This window comes from Peromyscus eremicus, chromosome 1, assembly GCF_949786415.1.
Source record: "Peromyscus eremicus chromosome 1, PerEre_H2_v1, whole genome shotgun sequence".
Taxonomy (NCBI): Eukaryota; Metazoa; Chordata; class Mammalia; order Rodentia; family Cricetidae; genus Peromyscus; species Peromyscus eremicus.
In genome coordinates this window covers 142753650-142778199 of record NC_081416.1, presented here as the reverse complement: position 1 = coordinate 142778199, position 24550 = coordinate 142753650, and the positions used below count along the sequence as shown (strand labels likewise).

General features: G+C 40.4%; 1 protein-coding gene across 1 annotated transcript in view; it reads left to right on the top strand.

The window, feature by feature from the left end:
• Herc2 (HECT and RLD domain containing E3 ubiquitin protein ligase 2) overlaps nucleotides 1-24550 on the top strand; it is a 168642-nt gene that overhangs the window by 102480 nt on the left and 41612 nt on the right. Inside the window, exons 53-66 of the mRNA XM_059273697.1 lie at nucleotides 3774-3964; nucleotides 4789-4894; nucleotides 4988-5079; nucleotides 6997-7172; nucleotides 10643-10754; nucleotides 13475-13556; nucleotides 13657-13800; nucleotides 15149-15239; nucleotides 15694-15871; nucleotides 16053-16134; nucleotides 16216-16387; nucleotides 17131-17275; nucleotides 19796-20021; nucleotides 22488-22659. Coding sequence (XP_059129680.1) covers nucleotides 3774-3964; nucleotides 4789-4894; nucleotides 4988-5079; nucleotides 6997-7172; nucleotides 10643-10754; nucleotides 13475-13556; nucleotides 13657-13800; nucleotides 15149-15239; nucleotides 15694-15871; nucleotides 16053-16134; nucleotides 16216-16387; nucleotides 17131-17275; nucleotides 19796-20021; nucleotides 22488-22659 — 1969 coding nt within the window. The remainder of the gene's footprint in view (nucleotides 1-3773; nucleotides 3965-4788; nucleotides 4895-4987; nucleotides 5080-6996; nucleotides 7173-10642; nucleotides 10755-13474; nucleotides 13557-13656; nucleotides 13801-15148; nucleotides 15240-15693; nucleotides 15872-16052; nucleotides 16135-16215; nucleotides 16388-17130; nucleotides 17276-19795; nucleotides 20022-22487; nucleotides 22660-24550) is intronic.

Genomic DNA, 24550 nt, shown 5'->3' with positions numbered 1-24550 from the left:
TTTAATCAGAATATGTCTTACATAGTTGGTAGTTACAATTTTCCACTGTATGTGTATACCAAGTGCTTTTTTCCATTTATTTATTCATGACCATTTAATATTTGTCTTCCATGTTGGCTGTTGTGAATGATGTAGGCATTAACATTGGTGTGCATGTATCTGTTTGTGTCTTGGTTTTAAATTGTTGGCTGTGTACCTTGGAGCTACTGCCAGAATGTTTCACCAGTAGCTGTGCTATTTTATATAACCGTTAGCAATGTAGCAGCATCTGGCTAGTTCACATCCTTTTTAGCATTTGTAAGTCTTTAGGGTTTTTATGATGTCCTTCATACTAGGTAAGAAATGTTTTCTTGAGTTTTGACTTAAATTTCCCTAATGACAAAATAATTTGTCAAGTCTGTGCTTATGTGTGTTGTTTTGGCTGTTTAAATATATCCTTTCTGTGGAAAATTGTTTTGCACTATTTTTTTTTAATTTTTAATTTTTATTTTATTTTTTTAATGATTACCTAGCAGGATTGCTCAGCCACTACAGGCTCTAGCTGGACAAAGCTTGTGATCCAAGTTTGATTCCCCTACATCAGTGGTTCTCAACTTGTGGGTCTGACCCTTGGCGGGGCGGATTGTCTAATGACCTTTTCACAGAGCACCGGAAAACACAGAAATTGATATTACAATTCACAACAGTAGCAAAACTACAGTTATGAAGTAGCAATGAAAATAATTTTATGATTGAGGGTTACCACAGCCTGAGGAACTATATTAAACGTCTTAGCATTAGGAACATTGAGAACCAGTGCCCTACATGAATTTTGGGGTGCATTTTTCTACTCCTGATTTTAAAAAAGCCACTTGGGTATTCATAAGGCTTGTATTGAATCTGTGTGCTTTAGACATGACATTTTCAACATTCCGTTTCCTGGCCCATGTATGGGAGAAATCTTTGTGTTTGCCTGACCATTCAGTTTCTGTCAGCAGTGCTTTTGTAGTTTTCATTATATAGACGGCAACATTGTCTAAATTATTCCTGAGCATTTGCTTTTCATGCTATTTTAAATGGAGTTGTTTTCTTAATTTGTGTTGCTGTTGTGAGGATGTGTGTAATAAACTGATGTGTAAGTACTGTATTTTGCTAATCTTATTAGCTCTAACGTGTGTGTGTGTGCGCGTGTGAGAGAGAGAGAGAGAGAGGGAGGGAGGGAGGGAGGGAGGGAGGGAGGGAGGGAGGGAGGGAGGAAGTCAGGCTAGCCTCACACTGGCTATGTAGTGGAGCCTGTTGTTGATCCTCTTGCCTCTGTCTCCTTAGTGCTGAGATTATAGGCATGCACTAGTCTCCTCATAGTTTTGAGTAGTATTTTTCCTGGGCATTTTCTTTCATCACTTTAAAAATTCTGTGCCATTGGAATTTGCTTTGGTGTCTTTCTGTTAAAGTCAGCTAAAAGTCTAATTGTAGGGCTATTAATCCCCATGTATTTATTTCCTCTTAATCCGATTTTGAAATAATATCTTTGTATTAATGTGTATAAATTTTGCATGTGCATAGAGGCATGCTTTTTATATTTACAAGTATTATGTTCACGTCTTCATTTTGTGGCATGGTAGTTTGGGTTAGTTTTAGAAAATTGTCCATCACTCCATCTTTTTTTCACATGTTGACTTTGCTGTATTTTTCTTCTATTTGGGGCACACTCTTTGATCTGTATTTGCTTTTGTCTCAATCTTTTTTTTTTTTTTTTTGTGAACTGTTGCTCCTCAGTTCATGCTAGGTGTTTTAGTACCTCTTCATTGGAGACTTACTCACCTTTTTAAAATTTGCTCATGAAATTCTTAGTTGTATTGTTACATTTATTCTTTTATTTTTATTTTTATTTCTGGTTTTTCGAGACAGGGTTTCTCTTTGTAGCCGTGGCTATCCTGGAACTTACTCTGTAGCCCAGGCCGGCCTTGAACTCAAAGAGATCTGCCTGCCTCTGCCTCCCAAGTGCTCGGATTAAAGGTGAACTTCACTACCACCTGTTGTCAGATTTTTCTTTGGGCCGCCAACTCACAAATAATGACGCTAAACTTATTATTAATTATGAAAGCTCAGCCTACAGCTTAGGCTAGTTCCTAATTAGCTCTTATAACTTAATTAACTCATTCATATTAATCTACATTCTATCATGTGTTACCTCTCTTCCATCTTACACCTCCCGTTTCCTCTCTGTGTCTCCTGGCATCTCCTACATGCCTAGATTCCTCTTCCTCTTCCTTTTTCTCTCAGGAAATCCCTCCTCTACCTCCTGCCTAGCCAATGACCATTCAGCTTTTTACTACACCAATCACAGCAATACACCTTCATACAGTGTACAAATATCCCACAACTATCTGGCTACATTTATTCTTTTTCGTGTGTGTGTGTGTGTGTGTGTGTGTGTGTGTGTGTGTGTGTGTGTGTTGTCTTTGTTAGTCTATTTTTTATTTTATTTTTGGTGTTTTAAGTCACTTTCTTTGTGTCCTTGAAATATGGTTACTTTGGGTGCAAGTATATCTCTGTGTATCATTTGCATGCCTGGTACCTTCAGAGGCCAGAAAAGATCATCAGATTGCCTGGGACTGGAGTTACAGATGGCTATGAGCTACCATGTAGAGCCTAGGAATTAAACCTAGGTCCTTTGGAAGAACAGCCAGTGCTCTTAACTACCATCCCATGGCCCTTGTGTTTTAAAAATTGTTTCTGGAATTAGTTTGGGCCTAATACTTATTTTGTTCAAAGAATGGGGGAAGAGAGGGTTATTTTGTCAGATACTAGCAATAAATACCCATTTGAGCTTATTTTTATCAACTATCATTGACTGACATAGTTGTTTGTTGAACTGTAATCTATTAAACAAACAGAAAAGAAAGCACCTCCCAAACCTAACATCACTTCATAGTTTACTCTTCCTTTGTACTTCCTGTTGGGATCTCAAATGCAGCTTGGTTTCTGTGGCTACTCACAACCTTTTTGGTCCTTTCTGATAGGTGATAAAAGGATCTGTGAGATCCAGGTCATGTCTTCTCTGTACACTTGTATTTATCCCTAGCCTTCTTTAGATGCTGGCCTTAATTCTTTTCTAGCTCATTATTTATGGTACTTTCAAACAGAGGTTTGCTTACTTTGCCTTGTCTGGTTCTTCTAGTTGGGAAAGTCTAGGTGAATGTCTGAGTTTACCATTAATGGATGTGTAAATACTTTACAAAGTTGATCTTTAACTCTGAATTTATAAAAGTATTTTTATATTTATTTTTTTTGTGGTGCTGGAGATTGATTCTGGGGCATCCTGTATGCCAGGCAAGCACTCTCCCACTGAACTACTCCCTCAGATCCTAAAAGCAGTTCTAATAATATTTTGTGTGTGTGTGTGTGTGTGTGTGTGTGTGTGTGTGTGTGTGTGTGTGTGTGTGTGAGAGAGAGAGAGAGAGAGAGAGAGGGAGAGAGAGAGAGAGAGAGAGAGAGAGAGAGAGAGAGAGAACCGACACAGGTTGTTTGGAAATACATTGCCCTATTATTACCTGAGAAGATTTAAGTGGAATGAATTACAGCGTTATGCAGACTTCATCTCTCAAATTGATATAAAATAATAATGTTTTTAAAGGCCATTTTTGGTATTAACTAGCTCTTTTTAAATTCAAAGATACTTAAACAATAGTATAGTTAGAAGCTCTTGGCTGTGTAGTCCTCTTGGTTTCTCAAATGTGGAAGCTCTGTCCAGTCCCACAAGTGTTTACCCTCTGTGTGGCTCCATGCAATAGGACAGTCTGCAGTATTTTGTGGCCGTTCCGGGAAGCAGCTGAAGCGATGTCATAGCAGCCAGCCTGGAATGCTTCTAGACAGCTGGTCCCGAATGGTGAAGAGCCTGAATGTGTCATCCTCCGTAAACCAGGCTTCTCGTCTCATTGATGGCAGTGAGCCCTGTTGGCAGTCTTCTGGGTCTCAAGGGAAGGTAATGTTTGTGGGGTGTGTCAGGAAATACTCTTGATTTGGAAGGTGGATTGTAGACCTTTGCAATGAACTGAAGAACCTTTAGCTTTGCTGATACCCCCTCAACGCTCATTTTCATATTTCAGTTCATAAATAATTTTAAACATACAGAGTAGTATATTGTGTATTATTGTTAGATTTTTAAACACTATGAACAACAGATTTTATTAAGTGACCAGTTTTTTTGTATTTTCATGTATAAAATATTAATTCCTGTTATACTTCTAGTTAGAAGTTATTCTAACATACAGATGAGTTTTGGGGATTGTACTAATACTGTTTGTACCTTGTGTGCCAACAGGGCGGATGTGATGGGAAGGGGACATTTTCTTTATCTCAGCTCTAATGTTTTCTGTGACCAAGCCTTGGTATAAAAGGACTAACCCTGGTCAGAAGTCTATGAATGTATCATTTATATGACTTGGAGTAAGACTTTGCTCTAATCAGCAAGTGGTGGGGAGGATGTTCTTTCTTCCAGAGTAAGGGTAGATTTTCACTCCATATTTTGTATTTAAAATCTCAGGTTCAGGCTTCAATGATACTATTTTATTTTACTTTAACTTAATGCCTTTATTTATTTGTATGTGTGCATGCACGTGGGGTTCAAACTGGTTGGTTTTCTACCATGTAGGTTCTTGGGGTTGAACTCAGGTTCCTAGGCTTAGCAGCAAGTACCTCTGTCCACTGAGCCACCATGCTAGCTCCTACTCATAACTTTTAGCAGCTAAATATAACTTAAATTTTGGTAACTGAGAGTATATTTTTTTCTTCTCTTTTTTAAAAAAGCACTGGATTCGTTTGGAGATTTTCCCAGATGTTCTTGTTCATAGATTAAAAATGATAGTAGATCCAGCAGACAGTAGCTACATGCCATCCCTGGTTGTGGTGTCAGGTAATTGAATTCATTTCCTCTAAAAGAAGCCTTTCCTTCCTTATGTTTAATAAACATTGTTTGTTTGATTTCTTTACTTTTTTTTTGTCCTAGGTGGGAATTCCTTAAATAACCTAATTGAGCTAAAGACCATTAATATCAACCAAACTGACACCACTGTGCCCCTGCTAAATGACTGTGCAGAGGTGAGTTATAGTCTTTTTTCTTTTTGTGTGATTTCATGTAGGACATAGATGACAATTATGTGTTAGCACTCAACCCAGGTTTTTCCTTCTTAAATGATTTACGTATTTCAATGCCTTATTTTATACAGTTAACTTTTGGAAAAGAAGCAAAACTGATTTTACTTTTCACTGTTGGTAATATGCATAGGTTCATATTCCTAGTACTCTTTAAAATAACTTTGATTGGAGTTACTCTTTTTTGTTTGTTTGTTTTTGTTTTGTTTTTCAAGACAGGGTGCTCTGTGTAGCCCTGGCTGTCCTGGAACTCAATCTGTAGATCAGGCTGGCCTTGAACTCACAGAGATCCACCTGCCTCTGTCTCCCGAGTGCTGGGATTAAAGGCATGTGCTACCACCACCCAGCTGAAGTTACTCTTTACATCCACACATATTTGTAAACACTTAGTATCTTTTCCTTAGTGGTAGATTTTCTGACCATATTTATGATATTGAAATTGCTTCTTTGTCGCTGTACCCTGTGCTTCAACTGCTGAACTTGTGAAGTAGTAATAAAGTAACTTGCAGAAAGAATATGAGTTTATTGTGTCTCTTGAAAATCCATCTGGCAAAGGTTTTCTGTAAGCCTGTAGGCTGGCTGTTCCCTCTGCTCATGGTTTCTTTTGCTGTGCAGAAACTTCTTGTACTTCCATTTGTTAACTCTTTGAGGCTGTTAGCTCTACTATTGGTGTTCTTTTTTTTTTTTTTGGTTTTTCGAGACAGGGTTTCTCTGTGTAGCTTTGCGCCTTTCCTGGAACTCACTTGGTAGCCCAGGCTGGCCTCGAACTCACAGAGATCCGCCTGGCTCTGCCTCCCGAGTGCTGGGATTAAAGGCGTGCGCCACCACCGCCCGGCTTTACTATTGGTGTTCTATGTGGAAAGTTCTTGTGTATACCTATGTGAAATGTTTTCTCTGCATTTCCCTTTAGCAGTTTCACTATTTCCAGTTACTCTCTAGTTCACTTTAAGGTTTGTGTCGAGTGAGATAAGAATCTTCTTAGTCTTCTGCAGGTAGACATCAGTTGTGTTTAATAAGTTGTATTTTTTCCAATGTTGGTTTTTGACACCTTTTTTGAAGAACAGCTGTGTGAGTTTATTTCTGGGTCTTCCGTTCTGTTTTATTTGTTTGCATGTTGGTTTTTTTACCAGTACCATGTAGTCTCTGTCACTGTAGCTCTATGGAGTAATTTGAGGTCCTGTATTATGATACATCTGGCAGTGTTCTTTATGCGTAGAATTGCTTTGGCTACCCAGGTTGTTTTTATATTTCCATAGAATTTTAAGATTTTTTTTTTTACTTCAGTTAATATCTTTGCAACTTTGAAGAAGATTGTATTGAATCTCTTAATTACTCTTGGTAACCTAGCTGTTTTTATATTAACTCTACCAATCCAGGAGCATGGGAGTCTTTCAGTCACCTAGTGTTGTCTTCTCTAGGCGGTGGTGAGGAAGGAAGATTTTAAGTGTTGGAAATGTTCAACTTCAGATTCTTCCACCTCTTTCTAGTGTGGTTTGCTGAGGTCTAGTTAACTTGAAGTTCTGCCTCCAATTTCCAACAGCCCACACTGTCTCTCCTGGCAGCTCATTCTCATGCTTTCCCTGGGAGCTAGGAGTCCCTTCAGGGCACTTCCTGGCAGGGTTCAGCTCTGACTGTGCTTCTTGGTGTGGTCAGATGAGCTAACTGGCTTCTTTGGGGGCAGAAAATAAAACCTGTTTTCTGTAGTTCGTTCTGTTATTTCTCCATTGAAGGCCTTTCATCTTGGCCGCCTTCTACCCAGACTCATGAAATCCCAGATGCACTTTGTAATCTGCCATCTTCCCAGAATCTCAGTGTCTGTTTCTTGGGTCTGAGAAGTCTGTAGCTCATTCTTTTCTCATCTAGTATCACAGGTACATCGAGATTGCAATCAAACAGTGCAGGAGCTCAGGAATTGACTGTAAAATCCATGGTCTCATCCTGCTGGGACGCATCCGTGCTGAGGAGGAGGACTTGGCTGCGGTCCCTTTTCTGGCTTCAGATAATGAGGAGGAGGAGGATGACAAAGGCAGCACTGGCAGGTGAGAGGTCCTGCCGCTGGGCTCGCTTACCTTGTGTCCCATGCACAGATGCGAGTGTTTACTCTCAATGAGGGGAGAGAGCAGCATGCCTACTAGGATGTGTGAACATTCAGTCGAGTTTTCAAAGAGTAAAACATTAAAAAAAATACACATTTCAAAAAAAAAAAAAAAAACAACATTGGAAAAAAAAGTTTACTTTTGTTTTTAACCTGAAACGTCTTCGTTACTGTTTTGGTGTAAATCCTTGTAGCTTCCTTTTCTATGCTAGAACATGATTTTCTACAGAAATGGCGTGGTATATTTTATTGCCAGTTATTTTACCGTTAACTTAAATGTTTTAGTTTTTCTGTATTATGGTAAAATATACTAAGTATAATTTTCCGTTTCAGCAATTTTAAGTTTATAATTCGGTAGCATTAAGTACTTGAACATTGTTATACAACTGTCTCTGGATTATCTTGAGGCTCTTGTGTATAATTTTTATGAAATCTATGACTTCTTGTTATTCCTGACTTTGTATGTGAGATAGTGATGACTGTTACTGTAATCATTCATCATGTGTCTGTGGAACATCTGTGGGTCAGCCCTGTGGTGGACACACAAGTGAAATTAGACTCATCTGCATCAGTTTGATGTTAGAGCTGGGAAGAAAGGGGATTGCATACTGACTTGAGGGACTAAAGTGGAACGTTGCCCCCAACAGGAAGAGTCAGTGTTGTGAAGCAGGGTGGGCAGGCAAAAGGAATTGAGTAGCATATGTCAGGGGTGACAGCTTCTTCCATTTGTGTGTTTATTCCATGACATGTGTATAACAAGGACTACTTTAGGCTTCATTTGCTGTCCTAACAGCAACATTGCAGATAATCACTTTCCTCACATGTTGTGCTTTTGTAGATGAACTGGTGCATGTGGAGCTGTTCAGACAAACCATGTGCAAAATAAATTTCTGTGTTTCCAGCATTGTTAAGGCCATGTAGGGCTCCTAGTAGGGCCAGAGCCTTCCATAGGCATTGGAGGCAACTCAGTTGACCAAATGCATTTTGCTGTAAGTTACTTTCACTGATGTAAGGGGACAGAAAGAATAGCTCTATCTGTACTACTGCTCAACACATGCTCTTGTCATGAGTAGGCCAGCAACAGTGGGGTGAGCCAGGTTATTCCAGGGTCTGTGGGATTGGTTTTATATGCTGTCCTGCCTTATTTCAAAACCTCTTCATAGATGTTGAAAAGAAAACTGTAGCATGAATCTTAACAGGTCTTATTAATAAAAACAAATCCGGGTTGGGTATTGGGGTGAATGCTGGAAGATCAGAGAAGTAGAACAAGCCACAGCCACCTCACCTTGCCAATTCCTCAGCTGATCCTGTTTCCTCAGACTGGAAGCCTCTGAGTCTTCATCCAGAATGAATCTCAGCTGAACTGCTGCTCAAAAGCCTAAAAGCTTAACCAGCCAAATGCTTCTAGTTTCTGGTCTTCATGCCTTATATACCTTTCTGCTTTCTGCCATCACTCCCTGGGATTAAAGGTTCACTTTCTGGGATTAAAGGCGTGAGTTACCATGCTTGGCTGTATCCTTGAACACACAGAGATCCAGGTAGATCTCTGCCTCTGGAATGCTAGGATTAAAGGCGTGTGCTACCACTGCCTATCCTCTATGTTTAATATTGTGGCTGTTCTGTTCTCTGACCCCAGATAAGTTTATTAGCTTGCACAATATTTTGGGAAACACAATACCACCACAGAAAACAGTATGTGTGTGTGTGTGTGTGTGTGTGTGTGTGTGTGTGTGTGTGTGTGTGTGTATATATATACACACACACACACACTAGCTTATTTACAATATGTGAGAATTGTAAGTTAGTTTTTCTCGTTTAGTGGCTACTAAAATGAACTGGGCAGGTATAATTAATACGTCTATTATATATTTGAGGTAACCATAGCTTAGTGATGAGGGTTTTTTTGTTGTTGTTGTTTTGTTTTTTGTAATTGAATGCACTAACAAGAAAATCAAGACATTTGAGTGCATCTTTAAATTCCCAAATAATGCTATTAATAAATATAATAATGTCTGGATTAATTAGCAGTCTAAGCAGTCTTTCTCAGAGCCTGCCCCCAAATTGCATGTGTCCACAGTGACTATGTTTAGCTGACCATTCAGTACTTAACATCGTACCACTCATTGAATATTCTGAATATAAGTACTTGTTTCCCAGCTATATTTTTGACCAAAATCTATTACATGATAATTTGGTACTTTGTATATTAATTTGTTCTACTTTGCCTTTTATCAGATAAGTCAGCTTTCTACATTTTTATTTCCATACCATGGGGTATTGATCTCCTAAAGTAAATATTTATTGCTATATAACATTTATTTTAAAAAAGACCTGTTTACTTAAAGTTTCTAAAACCCAGAATCTTCCATTCCTTATAAAAATGGATCAAAAAAACAAGTAAAAGAAGCAGAGTTTTAGCACTTGGCATCAAAGCTGAGACAATCTTAACTCTGTCCTCTGCACTATGAGCCTTTATCAAATTAAGAACTGGAGTACTGGGCTGGAGAGATGGCTCAGAGGTTAAGAGCACTGGCTGTTCTTCCAGAGGTCCTGAGTTCAATTCCCAGTAACCACATGGTGGCTCACAACCATCTGTAATGAGATCTGGCTCCCTCTTCTGGCCTGCAGAAATACATGCAAACAGAACATTGTATACATAATAAATAAATAAATCTTAAAAAAAAAAATTACTGGAGTACTGTGGCTGATGGTGACTCGGTGTCCTACCATCAAGGACAGGTCAGGAGATGGGTTCAGCAAGGTAGGCAGCAGCCCTGGAGTGAGAGGATGGCAGAACCTCCAGCTTGTTTTTAGCCAGTGAAGCAGTGTTCAACTTGTGTTTAGGAAGAAAGCAGATATGCCGTGGATTATAGAAGTTTTGCCTCACAGAATCTTAGGGTGTGGTAATGACCAATTTATCTGATTCTGGAATGTTCTCCACCGAAAATAAAAGGATGAGATATAAATTCTGCTATTAAAAGATAACATGTTACCAGGTGTGGTAGTACACACCTATAATCCTAGCACCCAGGGAGCCAAGGCAGACAGATCTCTGTCAGTTTAATGAACAGCCTAGCCTAGCTAGTGAGTTCCATGCCAGATGGGGCTGCGTAGTGAGACCCCAAACTCAAAAACAAGCAATCAAATGGATGAAAACAAAACAGACTAACATATAAATGTTTACTGTACTGAAAGTAAGATACAGTTTAATGTACAACTTCCATCCATGTCTCTAGAAATGTTGGTCCTCTGGAGCACTTTCTCATATACAGATTGGTGGCTTTATGTGTTAAAGCAGATCTTGTAAGAGTTTCTAAGAGTAACTAGAGCCTGCTCATTACTTGGAGGTGCTCTTGTGTGTGTTAAATGCTTTGTGCTGAATAAGCTTTATTCTACCTTTGTTTTCCTGCCTAGTCTTATTAGAAAGAAGACTTCAGGGTTGGAGTCAACAGCTACAATAAGAACCAAAGTGTTTGTGTGGGGCCTGAATGACAAGGACCAGCTGGGAGGGCTCAAAGGCTCTAAGGTACTTACCCATTCCCTGTGGCTGATGTGAGTGCTTGTTGTTGCTTCTGTCTGAGGCTCTTTAAAGTGCCACTTTCTGGATGTGGGTTTTGAATTCCATTTTCAAAGGTGATATACTGTGTCAGGTTGAGTTTGTGAGCAGCTTCTCTCCTTTAGATATAGTTGTATTCTGGCCCTAATAGACTATGGCATAAACTAGAACATATGTGAAATGATATGACCATGCACAGGTCAAAACTGTAGATTATGACTCTATCTTGCCTTCGGTAAAGTAAAACACTTACACTTAGAGAGGAATGTGTAAAAATGCTGTAGTGGTATACAGATGAATAAACTGTGACTTTTTTGTTTTCTCGATATTTGAGGTAGTATAGCTTTTATGGAGAGGATGCTTTGTAAGCACGGAGAAACGGGGAAAAATAGACCTCAATGTACACACTTGTCATCATGGAGTGGCTTGTGGGTAGAGACTTATCCCCCACGCAAATCATTTACCCACTTATCTACCTATCTATCTGTCTGTCTATCTATCTATCTATCTATCTATCTATCTATCTATCTATCTATCTATCCATCCTGACCTCAGTTTTCCCTCCCTCTTCTCCCATTCTCTCCCTTCACTGTTAATAAGTCCCGAGACCAAGGGAAAGCCATATGACATTTTGTTTCTCTGCTTGTACTTGATTTCATAAATAGTTAGATTAAAGGCTAATTTGTGAAATACTTATTCACAAAAAAGGAAAGATTTTCCCCCCCAAAAAAATAGAGCTATAACAAATAATGCATTTGAATTAGGATTGAATTCATTGTACGTTATGTCTTGCTTGAGGAGTCCCAAAAAACAACTTCCTCTAAATTTTAGTATTGGGAGACAAGTTCATCCGATGAAATCTGTTCTTTTTAGTTTTCTGTGGTGGCATCATCAGTCATGTGCCTCTATCACCTGCATTGTCGAGAAGCAGAAACTATTAGAACTCACTTATTTGAACCTCCTCCATGTTCATACTGGAACTAATTTTTATTGTTATTTGGGCAGCCTTAAATTACATTTATGTCCTAAGGTCTCAGATCCCCATTTTGCAGGGGTCATTGCCAGTTAGATCTAGGTCTCATCTGGTCAAAGCCTGTTTTACCTTACATTTCCAGGTCCATTCATAATGATAAAACAAACCACGACATAATAATAAAGGGTTTCTTAGACAGAGGATTTTCAATTTAAACCCCATCTATCTGCAGTGGAAAACAGAAACATATAATTTCCTTCCTTCCTTCCTTCCCTCCCTCCCTTCCTCCCTCCCTCCCTCCCTCCCTCCCTCCCTCCCTCCCTCCCCTTTTTCCTTTCCTTTTTTTCCTATTTGAGACAGGGCCTCACTATATATCCCTGGCTGACCTGGACTAACTCTGTAAGCCAGGCTGTCCCTAAACTCACAGAGATTCCCCATCTGCCTCTACTTATCAAACTTTGAGATTAAAGATGTGCCCCACCACACCCAATTAGCATACAATTTCTTAGAGATGTGAGTGAAAGTCAGAGTGAACAAGGCTATGACTTGAAGAGCAGTTTACTCTTTTATTTTTAATCTTTATATTGTATATTGTTTGACCTTGCTTGTTGCTCTGACAAAATACCTCAAAGAAGTAACTCAAGGAAAGAAAGATGTGCTTGGGCCCACATCTTGAGAGGGACACAGTGTGTCAATGTGGGGAAGGCATGGCGGCAGTAGCTTGCTTTTCCATCTGAGCAGATCAGGAATCAGAGAGAAGACCACAAGCAGTGTTGTGTTTTAACCCTCAAGGTCAACCCCCAACTATCCTCTTTCCTCTACCTACCTCCTACCTGCTACTGAATCTTCAATTCTCCGGAAGAGTACCATGAGCTGGAGACTAAATGTTAAAACACATGAACCTGTGGTAGCATTTTATGCTCAAATCATAGCATATATATTTCATTTTATACCTTTTTTTTTTTTTTTGGTTTTTCGAGACAGGGTTTCTCTGTGTAGCTTTGCGCCTCTCCTGGAACTCACTTGGTAGTCCAGGCTGGCCTCGAACTCACAGAGATCCGCCTGTCTCTGCCTCCCGAGTGCTGGGATTAAAGGCGTGCGCCACCACCGCCCGGCTCATTTTATACCTTTTAGTACAGAAATGCTCACAAAGTAGAAAGGTTCAGAGTTGTGACCTCTCATGTCCCTGTTTCAGACTCCAAATGTTGCCTACAACTGGCTGCTTTTTGGAATGTGTTCATGCATATGGCAGTTCCCTAGGCACCATTTGCTTTGTTTTTTGAGACAGGGTCTTTCATTAGTCCCAAACTCATTGGGATTAGGCTAGGTTGGCTGACCAGCAAGCTCCAAAGGATCCAGCTGCCTTTCTTCCCCAGCATTGCGATGACAAGCACTGGGCACCACCCCTGGCTCTTTTATTGGACTCTGGGGATTGGACTCAAATCCCTATGCTTGTATGGCGAGCCCTTCACTGAGTCATCTCCCCAACCCCTGGGCTAATTGTGTTTCTGCCCTGCAAATCCACTCTAAGTAAATCTAATTGTATTCTTTCATCCCCAAAATACTTTAGTTTGTATTTCTAAGAGCTAAGGCCTCCTGTAGTTAAGGTAATTGTAAATTAGCAGCAATTCCGTATGTCATCTGTTGAATCACTTAGAATTGAAAACGTTTAAACATTATCTTTTTCTTTCCTTTGCTTTAAAAAATACTATTCCAGATCAAGGTTCCTTCATTCTCTGAGACTCTGTCTGCTCTGAATGTGGTTCAGGTGGCTGGTGGTTCTAAGAGCTTGTTTGCAGGTATGATTACTCTAATATTGGGAAAATCATGTTTAACACATATTTTTAAAAGTAGCTTTTATGTTGTGAGAAGTGAGACTTCTTCTGATTGTTCTTTCAGTGACTGTGGAAGGGAAGGTGTATTCTTGTGGAGAAGCCACAAATGGCCGCCTGGGGCTGGGTATGTCTAGTGGGACGGTTCCTATTCCTCGGCAGATCACAGCCCTCAGCAGCTATGTGGTCAAGAAGGTAGCGGTTCACTCAGGTACGATTCTAGCGTTAGTGTTCATGTGCCTAATATGCCTTTTGCTCCTGCAAGTGATAGAGGCCCTTCAGGAACTCCCTGAAGTATCCTTGTGTTCTTTTGCAAGTTTTAGTTAACCATTGTGAAGAAAAAGGTGGATGATGTGAGTCCCTGGGTCGTCTAAGATTTTGTTATTAGTACTTAATAATGCTTTTTTGGAAGTCAGCATTGTTGCATTTCAGGTGTATGGGTGTACCTCTCAAGGATAGTGTGTTCAGTCCTAGAGTGATTATGTCAGGCCCAGCATTTTTTAGCTATGAAATTATAAAGTTCTATTGTTTAAATATGCTATTTTACTATGAAAAGTCAGTGGCTTTCATCAAATTCCCCAAAGTACCTATGAATTGTCAGTGATGAGAAAGATAATTTTCAAGCAAGTTCATTGCTGTCCTTCAGTTTTAGCTTTGGCATTGCTAAAATGTTATGACGCACCATGCTAGAGACTCCTGAGGAACGGAACTGAACTCTCCATACCAAGCTCAATTCATGCTTGTACTGGATAGGGTTTGATAGAACCTACAAGCAAAACAAGAATTTACTTTTCTCCCCTGTTAGCTCCTGGGTTAGGGTCTGAGCCCACCTGTAAGTCATCTGCCTGTGAAGAGCACTGGCTCTTCTGGCCTATCTCTGTGGGAAGATGGCCCCATGCAGCCCCTCTTTAGAGTTAAGCTTGTTGTTGCCCCTGATAATATGGAGTTTTCTGTTGGTGATAACATAGAAAGTGAATACTGGGTACCAGGAGCCCCATCTGCTCCATCGCCTTGGAGCTCAGTGGTTTGTAGTGCCCTGACTATACAGCCAGAACGCATGCCTATAACCTGAGGCAGAACACTGGCCGGGGAGAATGTCAGGGAAAAGCATAGCTGATGTGCTTTCAGAATAGTGGGTACGATGTCTTAAATGCCAGTAATGGAGATTGTTTAAATAGTCCCACTGCTGGGCACATCGTGGAGTATTTATCATGGCATTTGACAGTCTGCCTAATTATAATGTCCTTATTTTCACTCTTTTTATCTTAGTTTGGACTTTTTAATCTATTTAAAGTAATGGAAGCCCATGAGCAGTCATTATTATTTTGGTTCTTTTCAGGTAAAATATTTTTAACAATTTGTAGTTTACTAAAAGTCCATTTATTTTACATCTGTGTCACCCAGAAAGCTTTTATGATAACTGTGGTGATGGGTCTGTTTATTCATTTAGTTAACACATGCATATTGAGTACATGCTGTATGCCAGGCAGAATGGGTAGCAAATGGTGAACCTTTTATACACTACGCTTTGGCAACCTTCCCCTGTATGAATGTTGCAGGTGGCCGGCATGCTACAGCCTTAACCGTGGATGGGAAAGTATTTTCATGGGGTGAAGGTGATGATGGAAAACTTGGACACTTCAGTAGAATGTAAGACTGTTTCCTTCAATCTTGCTTATTAGTAAGAAACTGTTAACTAGTAATAATAGTGTATTTTTAAAAGTTGTTTTGTAGAAAATTATATACATAAATTATTTATTGAAGTAAATATTAATTTTAAAAAACCTGGATGGATACACTGTGGTTTCACACTTTTTTTTTTTTTGTTTTTTTTTTGGTTTTTTGAGACAGGGTTTCTCTGTGTAGTTTTGCTGCCTGCCCTGGATCTCGCTCTGTAGACCAGGCTGGCCTTGAACTCACAGAGATCCACCTGCCTTTCCCTCCCGAGTGCTGGAATTAAAGGCATGCGCTACCACTGCCTGGCCACACACTGTTTTTTTTTTAAGGTTTGATAGTTCAAGTGATGTATATTTTTTGTTGACCAAAGATGGACCATCTCTGTGAAAAGACGATTGGTAAGGTGTGTACTTTACTCTTGCCTTAGGAACTGTGACAAGCCAAGGCTGATAGAAGCCTTGAAAACCAAGCGCATCAGGGACATTGCCTGCGGGAGTTCTCACAGTGCAGCCCTGACGTCCAGTGGGGAATTGTACACCTGGGGCCTTGGCGAGTATGGCCGACTGGGACATGGGGACAATACAACACAGCTGAAGCCCAAAATGGTGATTATACACATTTGTATTGCTTATAAAAAGCTTTATCACTTTGATTTTTTAAGTGAAGATAAGCTCATGTCTCGGTTTTTAAAGACATGAACATTATTGATTTTCAGTCTGTGGGAAAATTTCCATTGCTTTCTCTGTCCCCATGCTTCATTCTGTTTTTAAATTTGTAATCGAGTAGGTGAAAGTCCTTCTTGGTCACAGAGTGATCCAGGTTGCTTGTGGAAGCAGAGATGCACAGACGCTGGCTCTGACTGATGAAGGTAGGAGCTGGTGTGATGCTAAGTTTCTAGCTGGGTAGATGTTACTGAGTATTTGCCTGAGGTATTATTTTTTAAACCTAGGTTTGGTATTTTCCTGGGGTGATGGTGATTTTGGAAAATTGGGCCGAGGAGGAAGTGAAGGCTGTAACATTCCCCAGAACATCGAGAGACTAAATGGCCAGGGTGTTTGCCAGATTGAGTGTGGAGCTCAGTTTTCCTTGGCACTCACCAAGTCAGGAGTGGTGTGGACATGGTATGTAAACTTTCTCAGTGTCATTGCTGAAGGCGGAATGTGTGGAGAACTCAGGCTTTGCTCTGTGCCCAGGCTAGGCTGCTTGTAAAACTTAACTTACTCATTTGACATCTTTTTGTGGGGGAAAAAAAAAAAAACTATATTAAATGGTTGAATTGAGATTACTGATAAAATTATGAAAAAGAAAGATCTTACAGTTCATTATGTAAAGAAAATCTAGAGAAGTTTTGAACTAGTTTGCACGACGTTTATATAGCTTTAAAAACAATCTGTGTTACATTATACTGGAAGCTATATGAAATAAGGAGAACAAAACAGACTTCTAACTTCCTGTGGTCTTGAAAAAAATTTCTACTTGTGTCTTGTGAGAGCTGGTGTTATTTAAAAAGTCTGCAGGAATGGGTGTCCAGACATCCTTGGATGGCATGTCAGGCAGTTAGCAACTTGAAAATATATCTGAGAGCACTTGGGAGGTGTGCAGTGTTGGCTGTTCAGTCTTTTTACAATGAAGTCTACAGTAACTGAGCTATTGTATGACATACCACATCACAAGAAGGGTCCTTCCTGCCAAGTTAGTATGGGTTAGTTTGGATTATGGTGTATAGTGGCAGAGTTCAAGGATCTTGAGTACTGTATGTGACATTATCCCTCCACTCTAGGTGTGTCTGGCAGTGAACGTTTTCTTATAGCATTGTTAAATTGTAACCATTGCAGTGATAGTAGAACTGTTGCCTTCTTCTCAGGGGGAAAGGGGACTACTTCAGACTGGGCCACGGTTCAGATGTGCACGTGCGGAAGCCTCAGGTAGTAGAAGGACTGAGAGGGAAGAAGATCGTGCATGTGGCAGTTGGAGCCCTGCATTGCCTGGCAGTCACAGACTCAGGGCAGGTGAGGCTCAAGCGGGCTGGGGTAAGGTGCCCTCCTGAGTGCTCATCAGGGTACAGTTCTTGTCTTGTCAAAATGAAATACTCGATTGGGTATCCTGGAGTATGCCTGGAATCCCAGTGTTTGGAAGTCTGAAGCCGGAGAATAGCTAGTTGAAGGCCAGCCTATGTTACATAGTGAGTTGTTGCAGGCCAGCCTGCACTACATTTTCAGCATGCCACACCAAGAAAATAAAAACAAAAAATATCCCTAAATTCCTGGAATGCTTAGATGAGTTTTAATATTAGATTGGTGCAAATGTAATCACAGTTTTTATGTTGTTGAAATTTGCCATTTGATACTGAAATATATTCTTAAATAAATGGTTTATTATATATAATTTTTTTTACAATTATTTATTTTATCTCTGTGTGTTTATGTCTGTCTGTCTGTCTGTGTGATTGTATACACACATGTTTAAGTCAGAGGACAGCTTTCTGGAGTTGGCTCTCTCCTTTTCCCATATGAGTCTTGGAGACTGAACTCAGGTCATCAGTCTTGGCCACAAGGACTTTTACTTGCTGAGCCATCTCCGCGACCCTATTATACATCATTTTAATTCACATTTCTCTCTCTCATATATATATATATATATATATATATATATATATATATATATATATGATGACTTATACTTGTCATTTATTTTATACTATTGAAATAATACTAGACAAAAACCAAATTTTAGTGATATTTCTTACCCATGTTCAAACTGACTCATAAAGCAGTGGTGTCAATTCACAAAACCAGCAATGTGTCTGGCCTGGGAACTATTAACAAATGGACAATGCAGTGGGGGCTCAAGACATTTTACAAATGAGATGAGAGCCTTCATGATGGAGGCATAATGGCTGAGCATCAGGAGTTGACAATGACCCAATGATGACAGTCGTGACAGCTGATCATAGAGCTTCACAGGATGTTGCCAACTAACTCAACAGTCACTCAGTATTTGGAGCAAATTGGAAAGTGAGAAAACTTCCCAGAAGTGGGTGCTTCATGAGCTGTACAAAAAGAAGGAAATATTGTTTTGCATTGTCATCCTCTCTTGATCTATGAGTAATGGAACTATTTCTTGATTAGATCGTGATGTGCGATGAAAAGTGGATTGTATAGGACAGCCGTCTGTGACATGCTTGGTGGTTAGAGAAGAAACTCCAAAGCACTTTCCAAAACAAAACGTGCACAAAACAAACATAAAACAAAACAGAAAAAGGCCATGGTCGTTGATGGTGTGCTGCTAGTGTGATCCATTATTGCTTTATGATTGCCTAAACCATTGCATTTGAGAATTATGCTCAGCAAATCAATGAGATGAACTGTTTGTTCAACCAATGATTCAAAGGTTAAACTAGCTGGGCTATGATCTTTTGCCTCATCCACCAGACCTCTTACCGCCCACCTGCCACAGCTTCAAATACCTTGCAGGGAAAACATTTCCACAACCAACAGGATGCAGAAAAAACTTTCTAAGAATTTGTCAAATCCTGCAGCTTGGATTTTTATACTATATGAACAAATAAACTTATTTTTCATTGGCAAAAATATATCTGTTGGTTGTAATGGTTCCTGTTTTGATTAATAAGTACTTGTTTGAACATACTTACAGTGATTTAAAAATTCATGCTCCAGAGCTGTAATCTGTTTTGCACCAACCTAATATTGGAGAGCTGTTAAGGTGGAGCAGTGTTCATCTTGTTTACTGGTGTATTGCTTAATTGTCAGGGTTGGATTGGGGGTCTTGGCAAACCTTCCTTTCTATTCTGAAGTCCATGCTGGAATATAAAATTCAGTGAAAATACTCCTACCCCTAAGCTATTAGCAGTATTTACTTTAGAAAAAACCTGATGCATGATAGAAGCTATACCTACATAACAGGTATAGCTATACTTATATGATAGAGTCTACCAACACAATAGAGGCTATATTTACATGATAGAGGCTACACCTACTTTATTTTGGAAATGCACAGGATTTGATAGATATTACTTATTTTGTTGCTTTGAGAAGAATATGCTATGACTAGCCCATGGAGCCATATTTTTAATTTGGTTTATGAAAATGAAATTAACATTACTGTTTAGTCTGAAGTGAATTATACTCTATAAAACCTAAAAGCAAATTACTTGAAAAATGAGCATGGTATTTTTATTTTTCTTTATAGTTTATAGTGTAGTGAATTTACTGCACTTAGCCAAAGCAGTGATGTACCCTGCATCCTCTGTTTCTCACCCAAAAAAGGATAAATTAATTAGAATAATATTAAGTAACATTTATAGTTGTTGGGAAGTGTTTTCATGGTTGATTTTTTTTCCCTCAGAACTATATGTACTCATGCTCTTTTGTTATATTGTGAAATAATTTTTTTTATCTTTAAGAGTACAGTTCTTTCATGTGCCATGATATATGTTTTATGCATTTTCTAGTAAGTGTTTTTAGAAATGATGTGAAATTTAAAAATGTAAATTCTTTCCCCCTTCATAGGTGTATGCTTGGGGGGACAATGACCATGGCCAGCAGGGCAATGGCACAACCACAGTTAACAGAAAGCCCACACTGGTGCAAGGCCTGGAAGGCCAGAAGATCACTCGCGTGGCTTGTGGGTCATCACATAGCGTAGCATGGACGACAGTGGATGTAGCCACACCCTCTGTCCACGAACCTGTCCTCTTCCAGACGGCAAGAGACCCGTTGGGTGCTTCCTATTTAGGTAACAGAATTTAAACCTTTTCAGACATCCTGTACGTTGTAGTAGATATTTTTGCAGTGAGAATTTCATACAATGTGTTCTGATCATATTCACCCTCAGTTCATCCCCTTAACTCCTCCCAGATTTGCCCCTTCCCTGCCTCTTCCCATTCTTACCTTCTTTTTTTAAAAGTTTAATAATCCATGGACTCCAATTTGTGCTGTCTCTACATAACTTCTGGGTGTGGGGCTGTTCGTTGGAGTGGGGTCCACCTAATAGAAAAATTGACTGCCCCTCCCAGAAACTACCAACTGTCAATAGCTCCTCACTTAGGAATGGGGGCTCTTGAATCCCTTCTCACCCCATGGTAAAGTGTTAACTCAGTTGATCTTGGACATGTCCTGTGCAGGCAGCCACAGTTACTGAGTTCATGAGAGCACTGTCGTGCCATGTCCAAAAAGCACTGTTTATAAATTTATTTTTCTTTCAGAATTTCATGCCTGGATACTGTATTTACATTAATTTACCCCCCTCCATCTTCAACTGCTCTCGTCTCCTCATTCATGATTCCTTCTTCTTTAGCACACACGCACGCACACATATACATGCACACATGCACACACATCCCTACTGAATCCATTTAGTGTTGCTCATATGTACATGTGTTTATGGCTGACCACTTGAAGTTGGATAACCTATCGGGGGACTGACTGGTCCCTGGAGAAGACTGAATCTCTCTTTCTCAGCAGCCATTAATTGACTCTAGCTTGCTTCATCAAGCTGTGGGGCCTTGTGAGATTTCTCCCATTCATGCTGGCATGTCAGCTGGTGTTGTTATCATGTTGGTATTGTTTAGGTGACCATATTTCATGGGTCTAGCTTCCCTGTCATAGATAGAAGATAGTACCTTGTAGCAAATGTCCACTGTGTCCAGTGCTGCCCGGCACACCTCTCCCTCGACCAGGGAACTCTACGGTCATTGTGTCCAGTACTGCCCGTCACACCTCTCCCTCCAGGAAGCTCTACGGTCACTGTGTCCAGTGCTGCCCAGCACACCTCTCCCTCCAGGGAGCTCTGCGGTCACTGTGTCCAGTACTGCCCGGCACACCTCTCCCTCCAGGGAACTCTGCAGTCACTGTGTCCAGTGCTGCCCGGCACACCTCTCCCTCCAAGGAGCTCTGTGGATGGACTCACTTGGCCTGGTCTACTTCTTTTGCTGTCACATGTTTTTCCCCTGCACTTTTGGTGTCCTACTTTTGTGAGTTTCCAAAGCCTGGGCATGTTCTGTCTATATAATAGGACTATATTGGTCAGTTTTGTCAGTTTGACAGAAACTAGTGTCATTTGGGAAGAGGGACTCTTACTTGAGGAAATTACGTCCATCATATTGCCCGTAGATAAGTGTGTAGGATATTTTCTTGATTAATGGTTGATGTAGGAGGTCCCAGCTCACTGTGGGTGGTGTCAACCCTTGGCAGGTGGTCCTAGGGTGTAAGAAAGCAGTTTGAACAAGCCATGAAGAACAAGCCATTAAGCAACATTTCACCATGGGCTCTGCATCAGCTCCCGCTTTCAGGTTCCTGCCTTAAATTCCTACCCTGTTTTCAGTGATGGTTTGTGATATGGAAGCAAGCCATATATGTAAGCAAAATGAACTCTTTCCTCCTCAAGTTGTTTTTGGTTGTAGTGTTTTATTACAGCAATAGAAACCGTAAGACTGACAAAATTTAAAATATATGGATAAAACTACAATTAGTAGGGTAGACCATAAAAGGGATTAGAATGCCCTTTAAGTGGATGCATATCTTTAAAAAATATTTTATTTAATATTCATGCATGTTGGCTGGGCACAGTGGCACACACCTTTAATTCCAGAACACAGGGCAGAGGCAGGTGGATCTCTGAGTTAGAGGCCAGCTTGGTCTACATAGTGAGTTCCAGGACAGTCAGAGCTACATAGACCCTGTCTCAAAAAACAAAACAAAACAAAACAAAACAAAAATCAAGAAATATTCATGCATATCTACAATGTTTAGATCAAATCCAACCCCATTCCATTCCCTCCAGTTTCTCTCCTGTCCCCTCATCACTTCTCTCCTCCCTCCTCTCTCAATACTCACTGAGTCAATTTAATGTTGCCTGTGTGTACATGGTATAGCATACTGGAGCATGGGCAACCTTGGGGCAAGCTTCTCTGATGCAAACTGACTTCTTTTCCCCAGCAGCCATCATTTGCTAATAGTTTCTCAAAGGTTTGTGGAACTTCCTGAGCTCCTCTCTCATCCATGCTGAGATTTTGGCTGCCAAGGAAAGAGCCTTTTAAGAACTCTCCGTGCATTGTAAATCATAGATGCACAGGGGCTGCTTCATAAATAGCAAAGTGCAGATTGTGGTTTGTGTTCAAAGTAACCGAAAGTGGTCAAACCCTATAGAAAAGAGCAATCTGTCATCTTAAAAACAACTTTGATTTTTGTTTCCCTTTTTTAGGTGTGCCTTCAGATGCTGATTCTTCTTCTGCCAGCAATAAGATAAGTGGTGCAAATAACTGTAAGCCTAATCGCCCTTCTCTTGCCAAGATCCTCCTGTCACTGGAAGGAAACCTGGCTAAGCAGCAGGCCTTATCACATATCCTTACAGCACTACAGATCATGTATGCCAGGTAGGCTGTGTGTTGGTTTGTAAATTCTACCTCAATGTGAACTTTATGGTTTTATAATATTTTTTTCCGTATGTAAAAGCAAAGAGCCTTTCTTTTTCTCCCTCCCCCAACTGTCTCCATACTTATTTATTTATTTATTTATTAAGAGATTTTCTATTCATTTTACATATCAACCACGGATTCCCCTGTCCTCCCTTCTCCCACCCCCTAGTCTTCCCTCTCAACCCACCCCCCATTTCTACCTCCCTCCAAGGCAAGGTCTCCCCTGGAGAGTCAGCAGAGCCTGGTATATTCAGTTGAGACAGGTCCAATCCCCTCCTCCCTGCACCAAGGCTGAGCAAAGTATCTCAGCATAGGCACTAGGTTCCAGAAAGCCGGCTCATGCACTAAGGACCTAGTGCATGAGCCGGGGGCCTGGGAGCCCCCTAAACAGTTCAAGCTAAATAACTGTCTCACTTATCCAGAGGGCCTAGTCCAGTACCATGGGGGCTCCTCAGCTATTGGTTCACAGTTCATGTGTTGGGGGAAAGAGAGCTTAGGGGAGCGGGAGGTCCTAGCTGGATCAGGCTTTATAATATTTTAATTGACCAGATGTTTATGAGAATGTTGTGCTATTGTCTTAAGTGCTACCAATTGCAAGTCACATATCCTTGCTAGTGATTAATGGAATCTTGGTGCTTTACAAAGAAAACCCAACTGAGTGTTGAAATATGAATCAGAAAATCAAGCTTAAGGATTTTTTTTTTTTTTTGACAATTCTATATCAGTATGTAGGTAAGAGGAAGAATGAGTTGATGCTAATTTAAGATGATGATTCTCACCGGGCAGTGGTGGTGCACGCCTTTAATCCCAGCACTCAGGAGGTAGAGGCAGGTGAATCTCTGAGTTTGAGGCCAGCCTGGTCTACAGAGTTCTGGTACAGCCAGGGACACACAGAGAAACCCTGTCTCAACACACACACACACACACACACACACACGCACACACAAGAAAAAGTATTATTCTTTTCATTCACTTGATAAGGTAGTTCTCACTGTCTTACATATTCATTTGCTGCTGTTGTCTTGGAGCCTGTTGTAGTCAGCTTTCTAGCACTTAAGAAAACACCAGAGATAGTCAGCTTAGAAAGAGGAAGATTTTATTTGGTCCATTGTGGGTCCCCCAGCTTTGGGTCTTTGTAGCACGTCATGGTGGGAGCCAGAGGCAGAGCAAAACCTGCTCACCTCATGGTCAGAAGTTGAAAGAGAAGGAAGCAATCAAGGTTCCAGTCCCTTCAGTGATATGCTCTCCTAACCCTAGTGTGGTTGATATATTGTACACCCCAATAAACTTATTTGTGGGTCAGAGAACAGAACAGCCACTATAGGCGGTGGTAGCACATACCTTTAATCCTAGCATTCAGGAGGCAAGAGATCTATCTGGATCTCTGTAAGTTCAAAGCGACACTAGAAACAGCCAGGCATGGTGACACACACCTTTAATCCCAGGAAGTGATGGCGGGAAGCAGAATGGTATATAAGGTGTGAGGAGCAGAAACTAGAGCCTTTTTAAGCTTTTAGCTTTTAGCAGCAGTTCAGCTGAGATCTGTTTGGGTGAGGACTCAGAGGCTTTCAGTCTCAGGAAACAAGATCAGCTGAGGAATTGGCAAGGTGAGGTTGGATGTGGCTTATTCTGTTTCTCTGAGCTTTCAGTCTTCACCCCAATACCTGGCTCTGGGTTTGTTTTTATTAATAAGACCTTTTAAGATTCGTGCTACACCCTAGGATTCTTCCTAGACTCTATCTCTTACAAATCCCGCCACCTCACAGTAGTGATATCTGGACTCTACCACATGGTAGTTAGCAAAACTTGAGTGAGTGCTCCATCAGTTAATGTGTCCTGGGTGTGGATT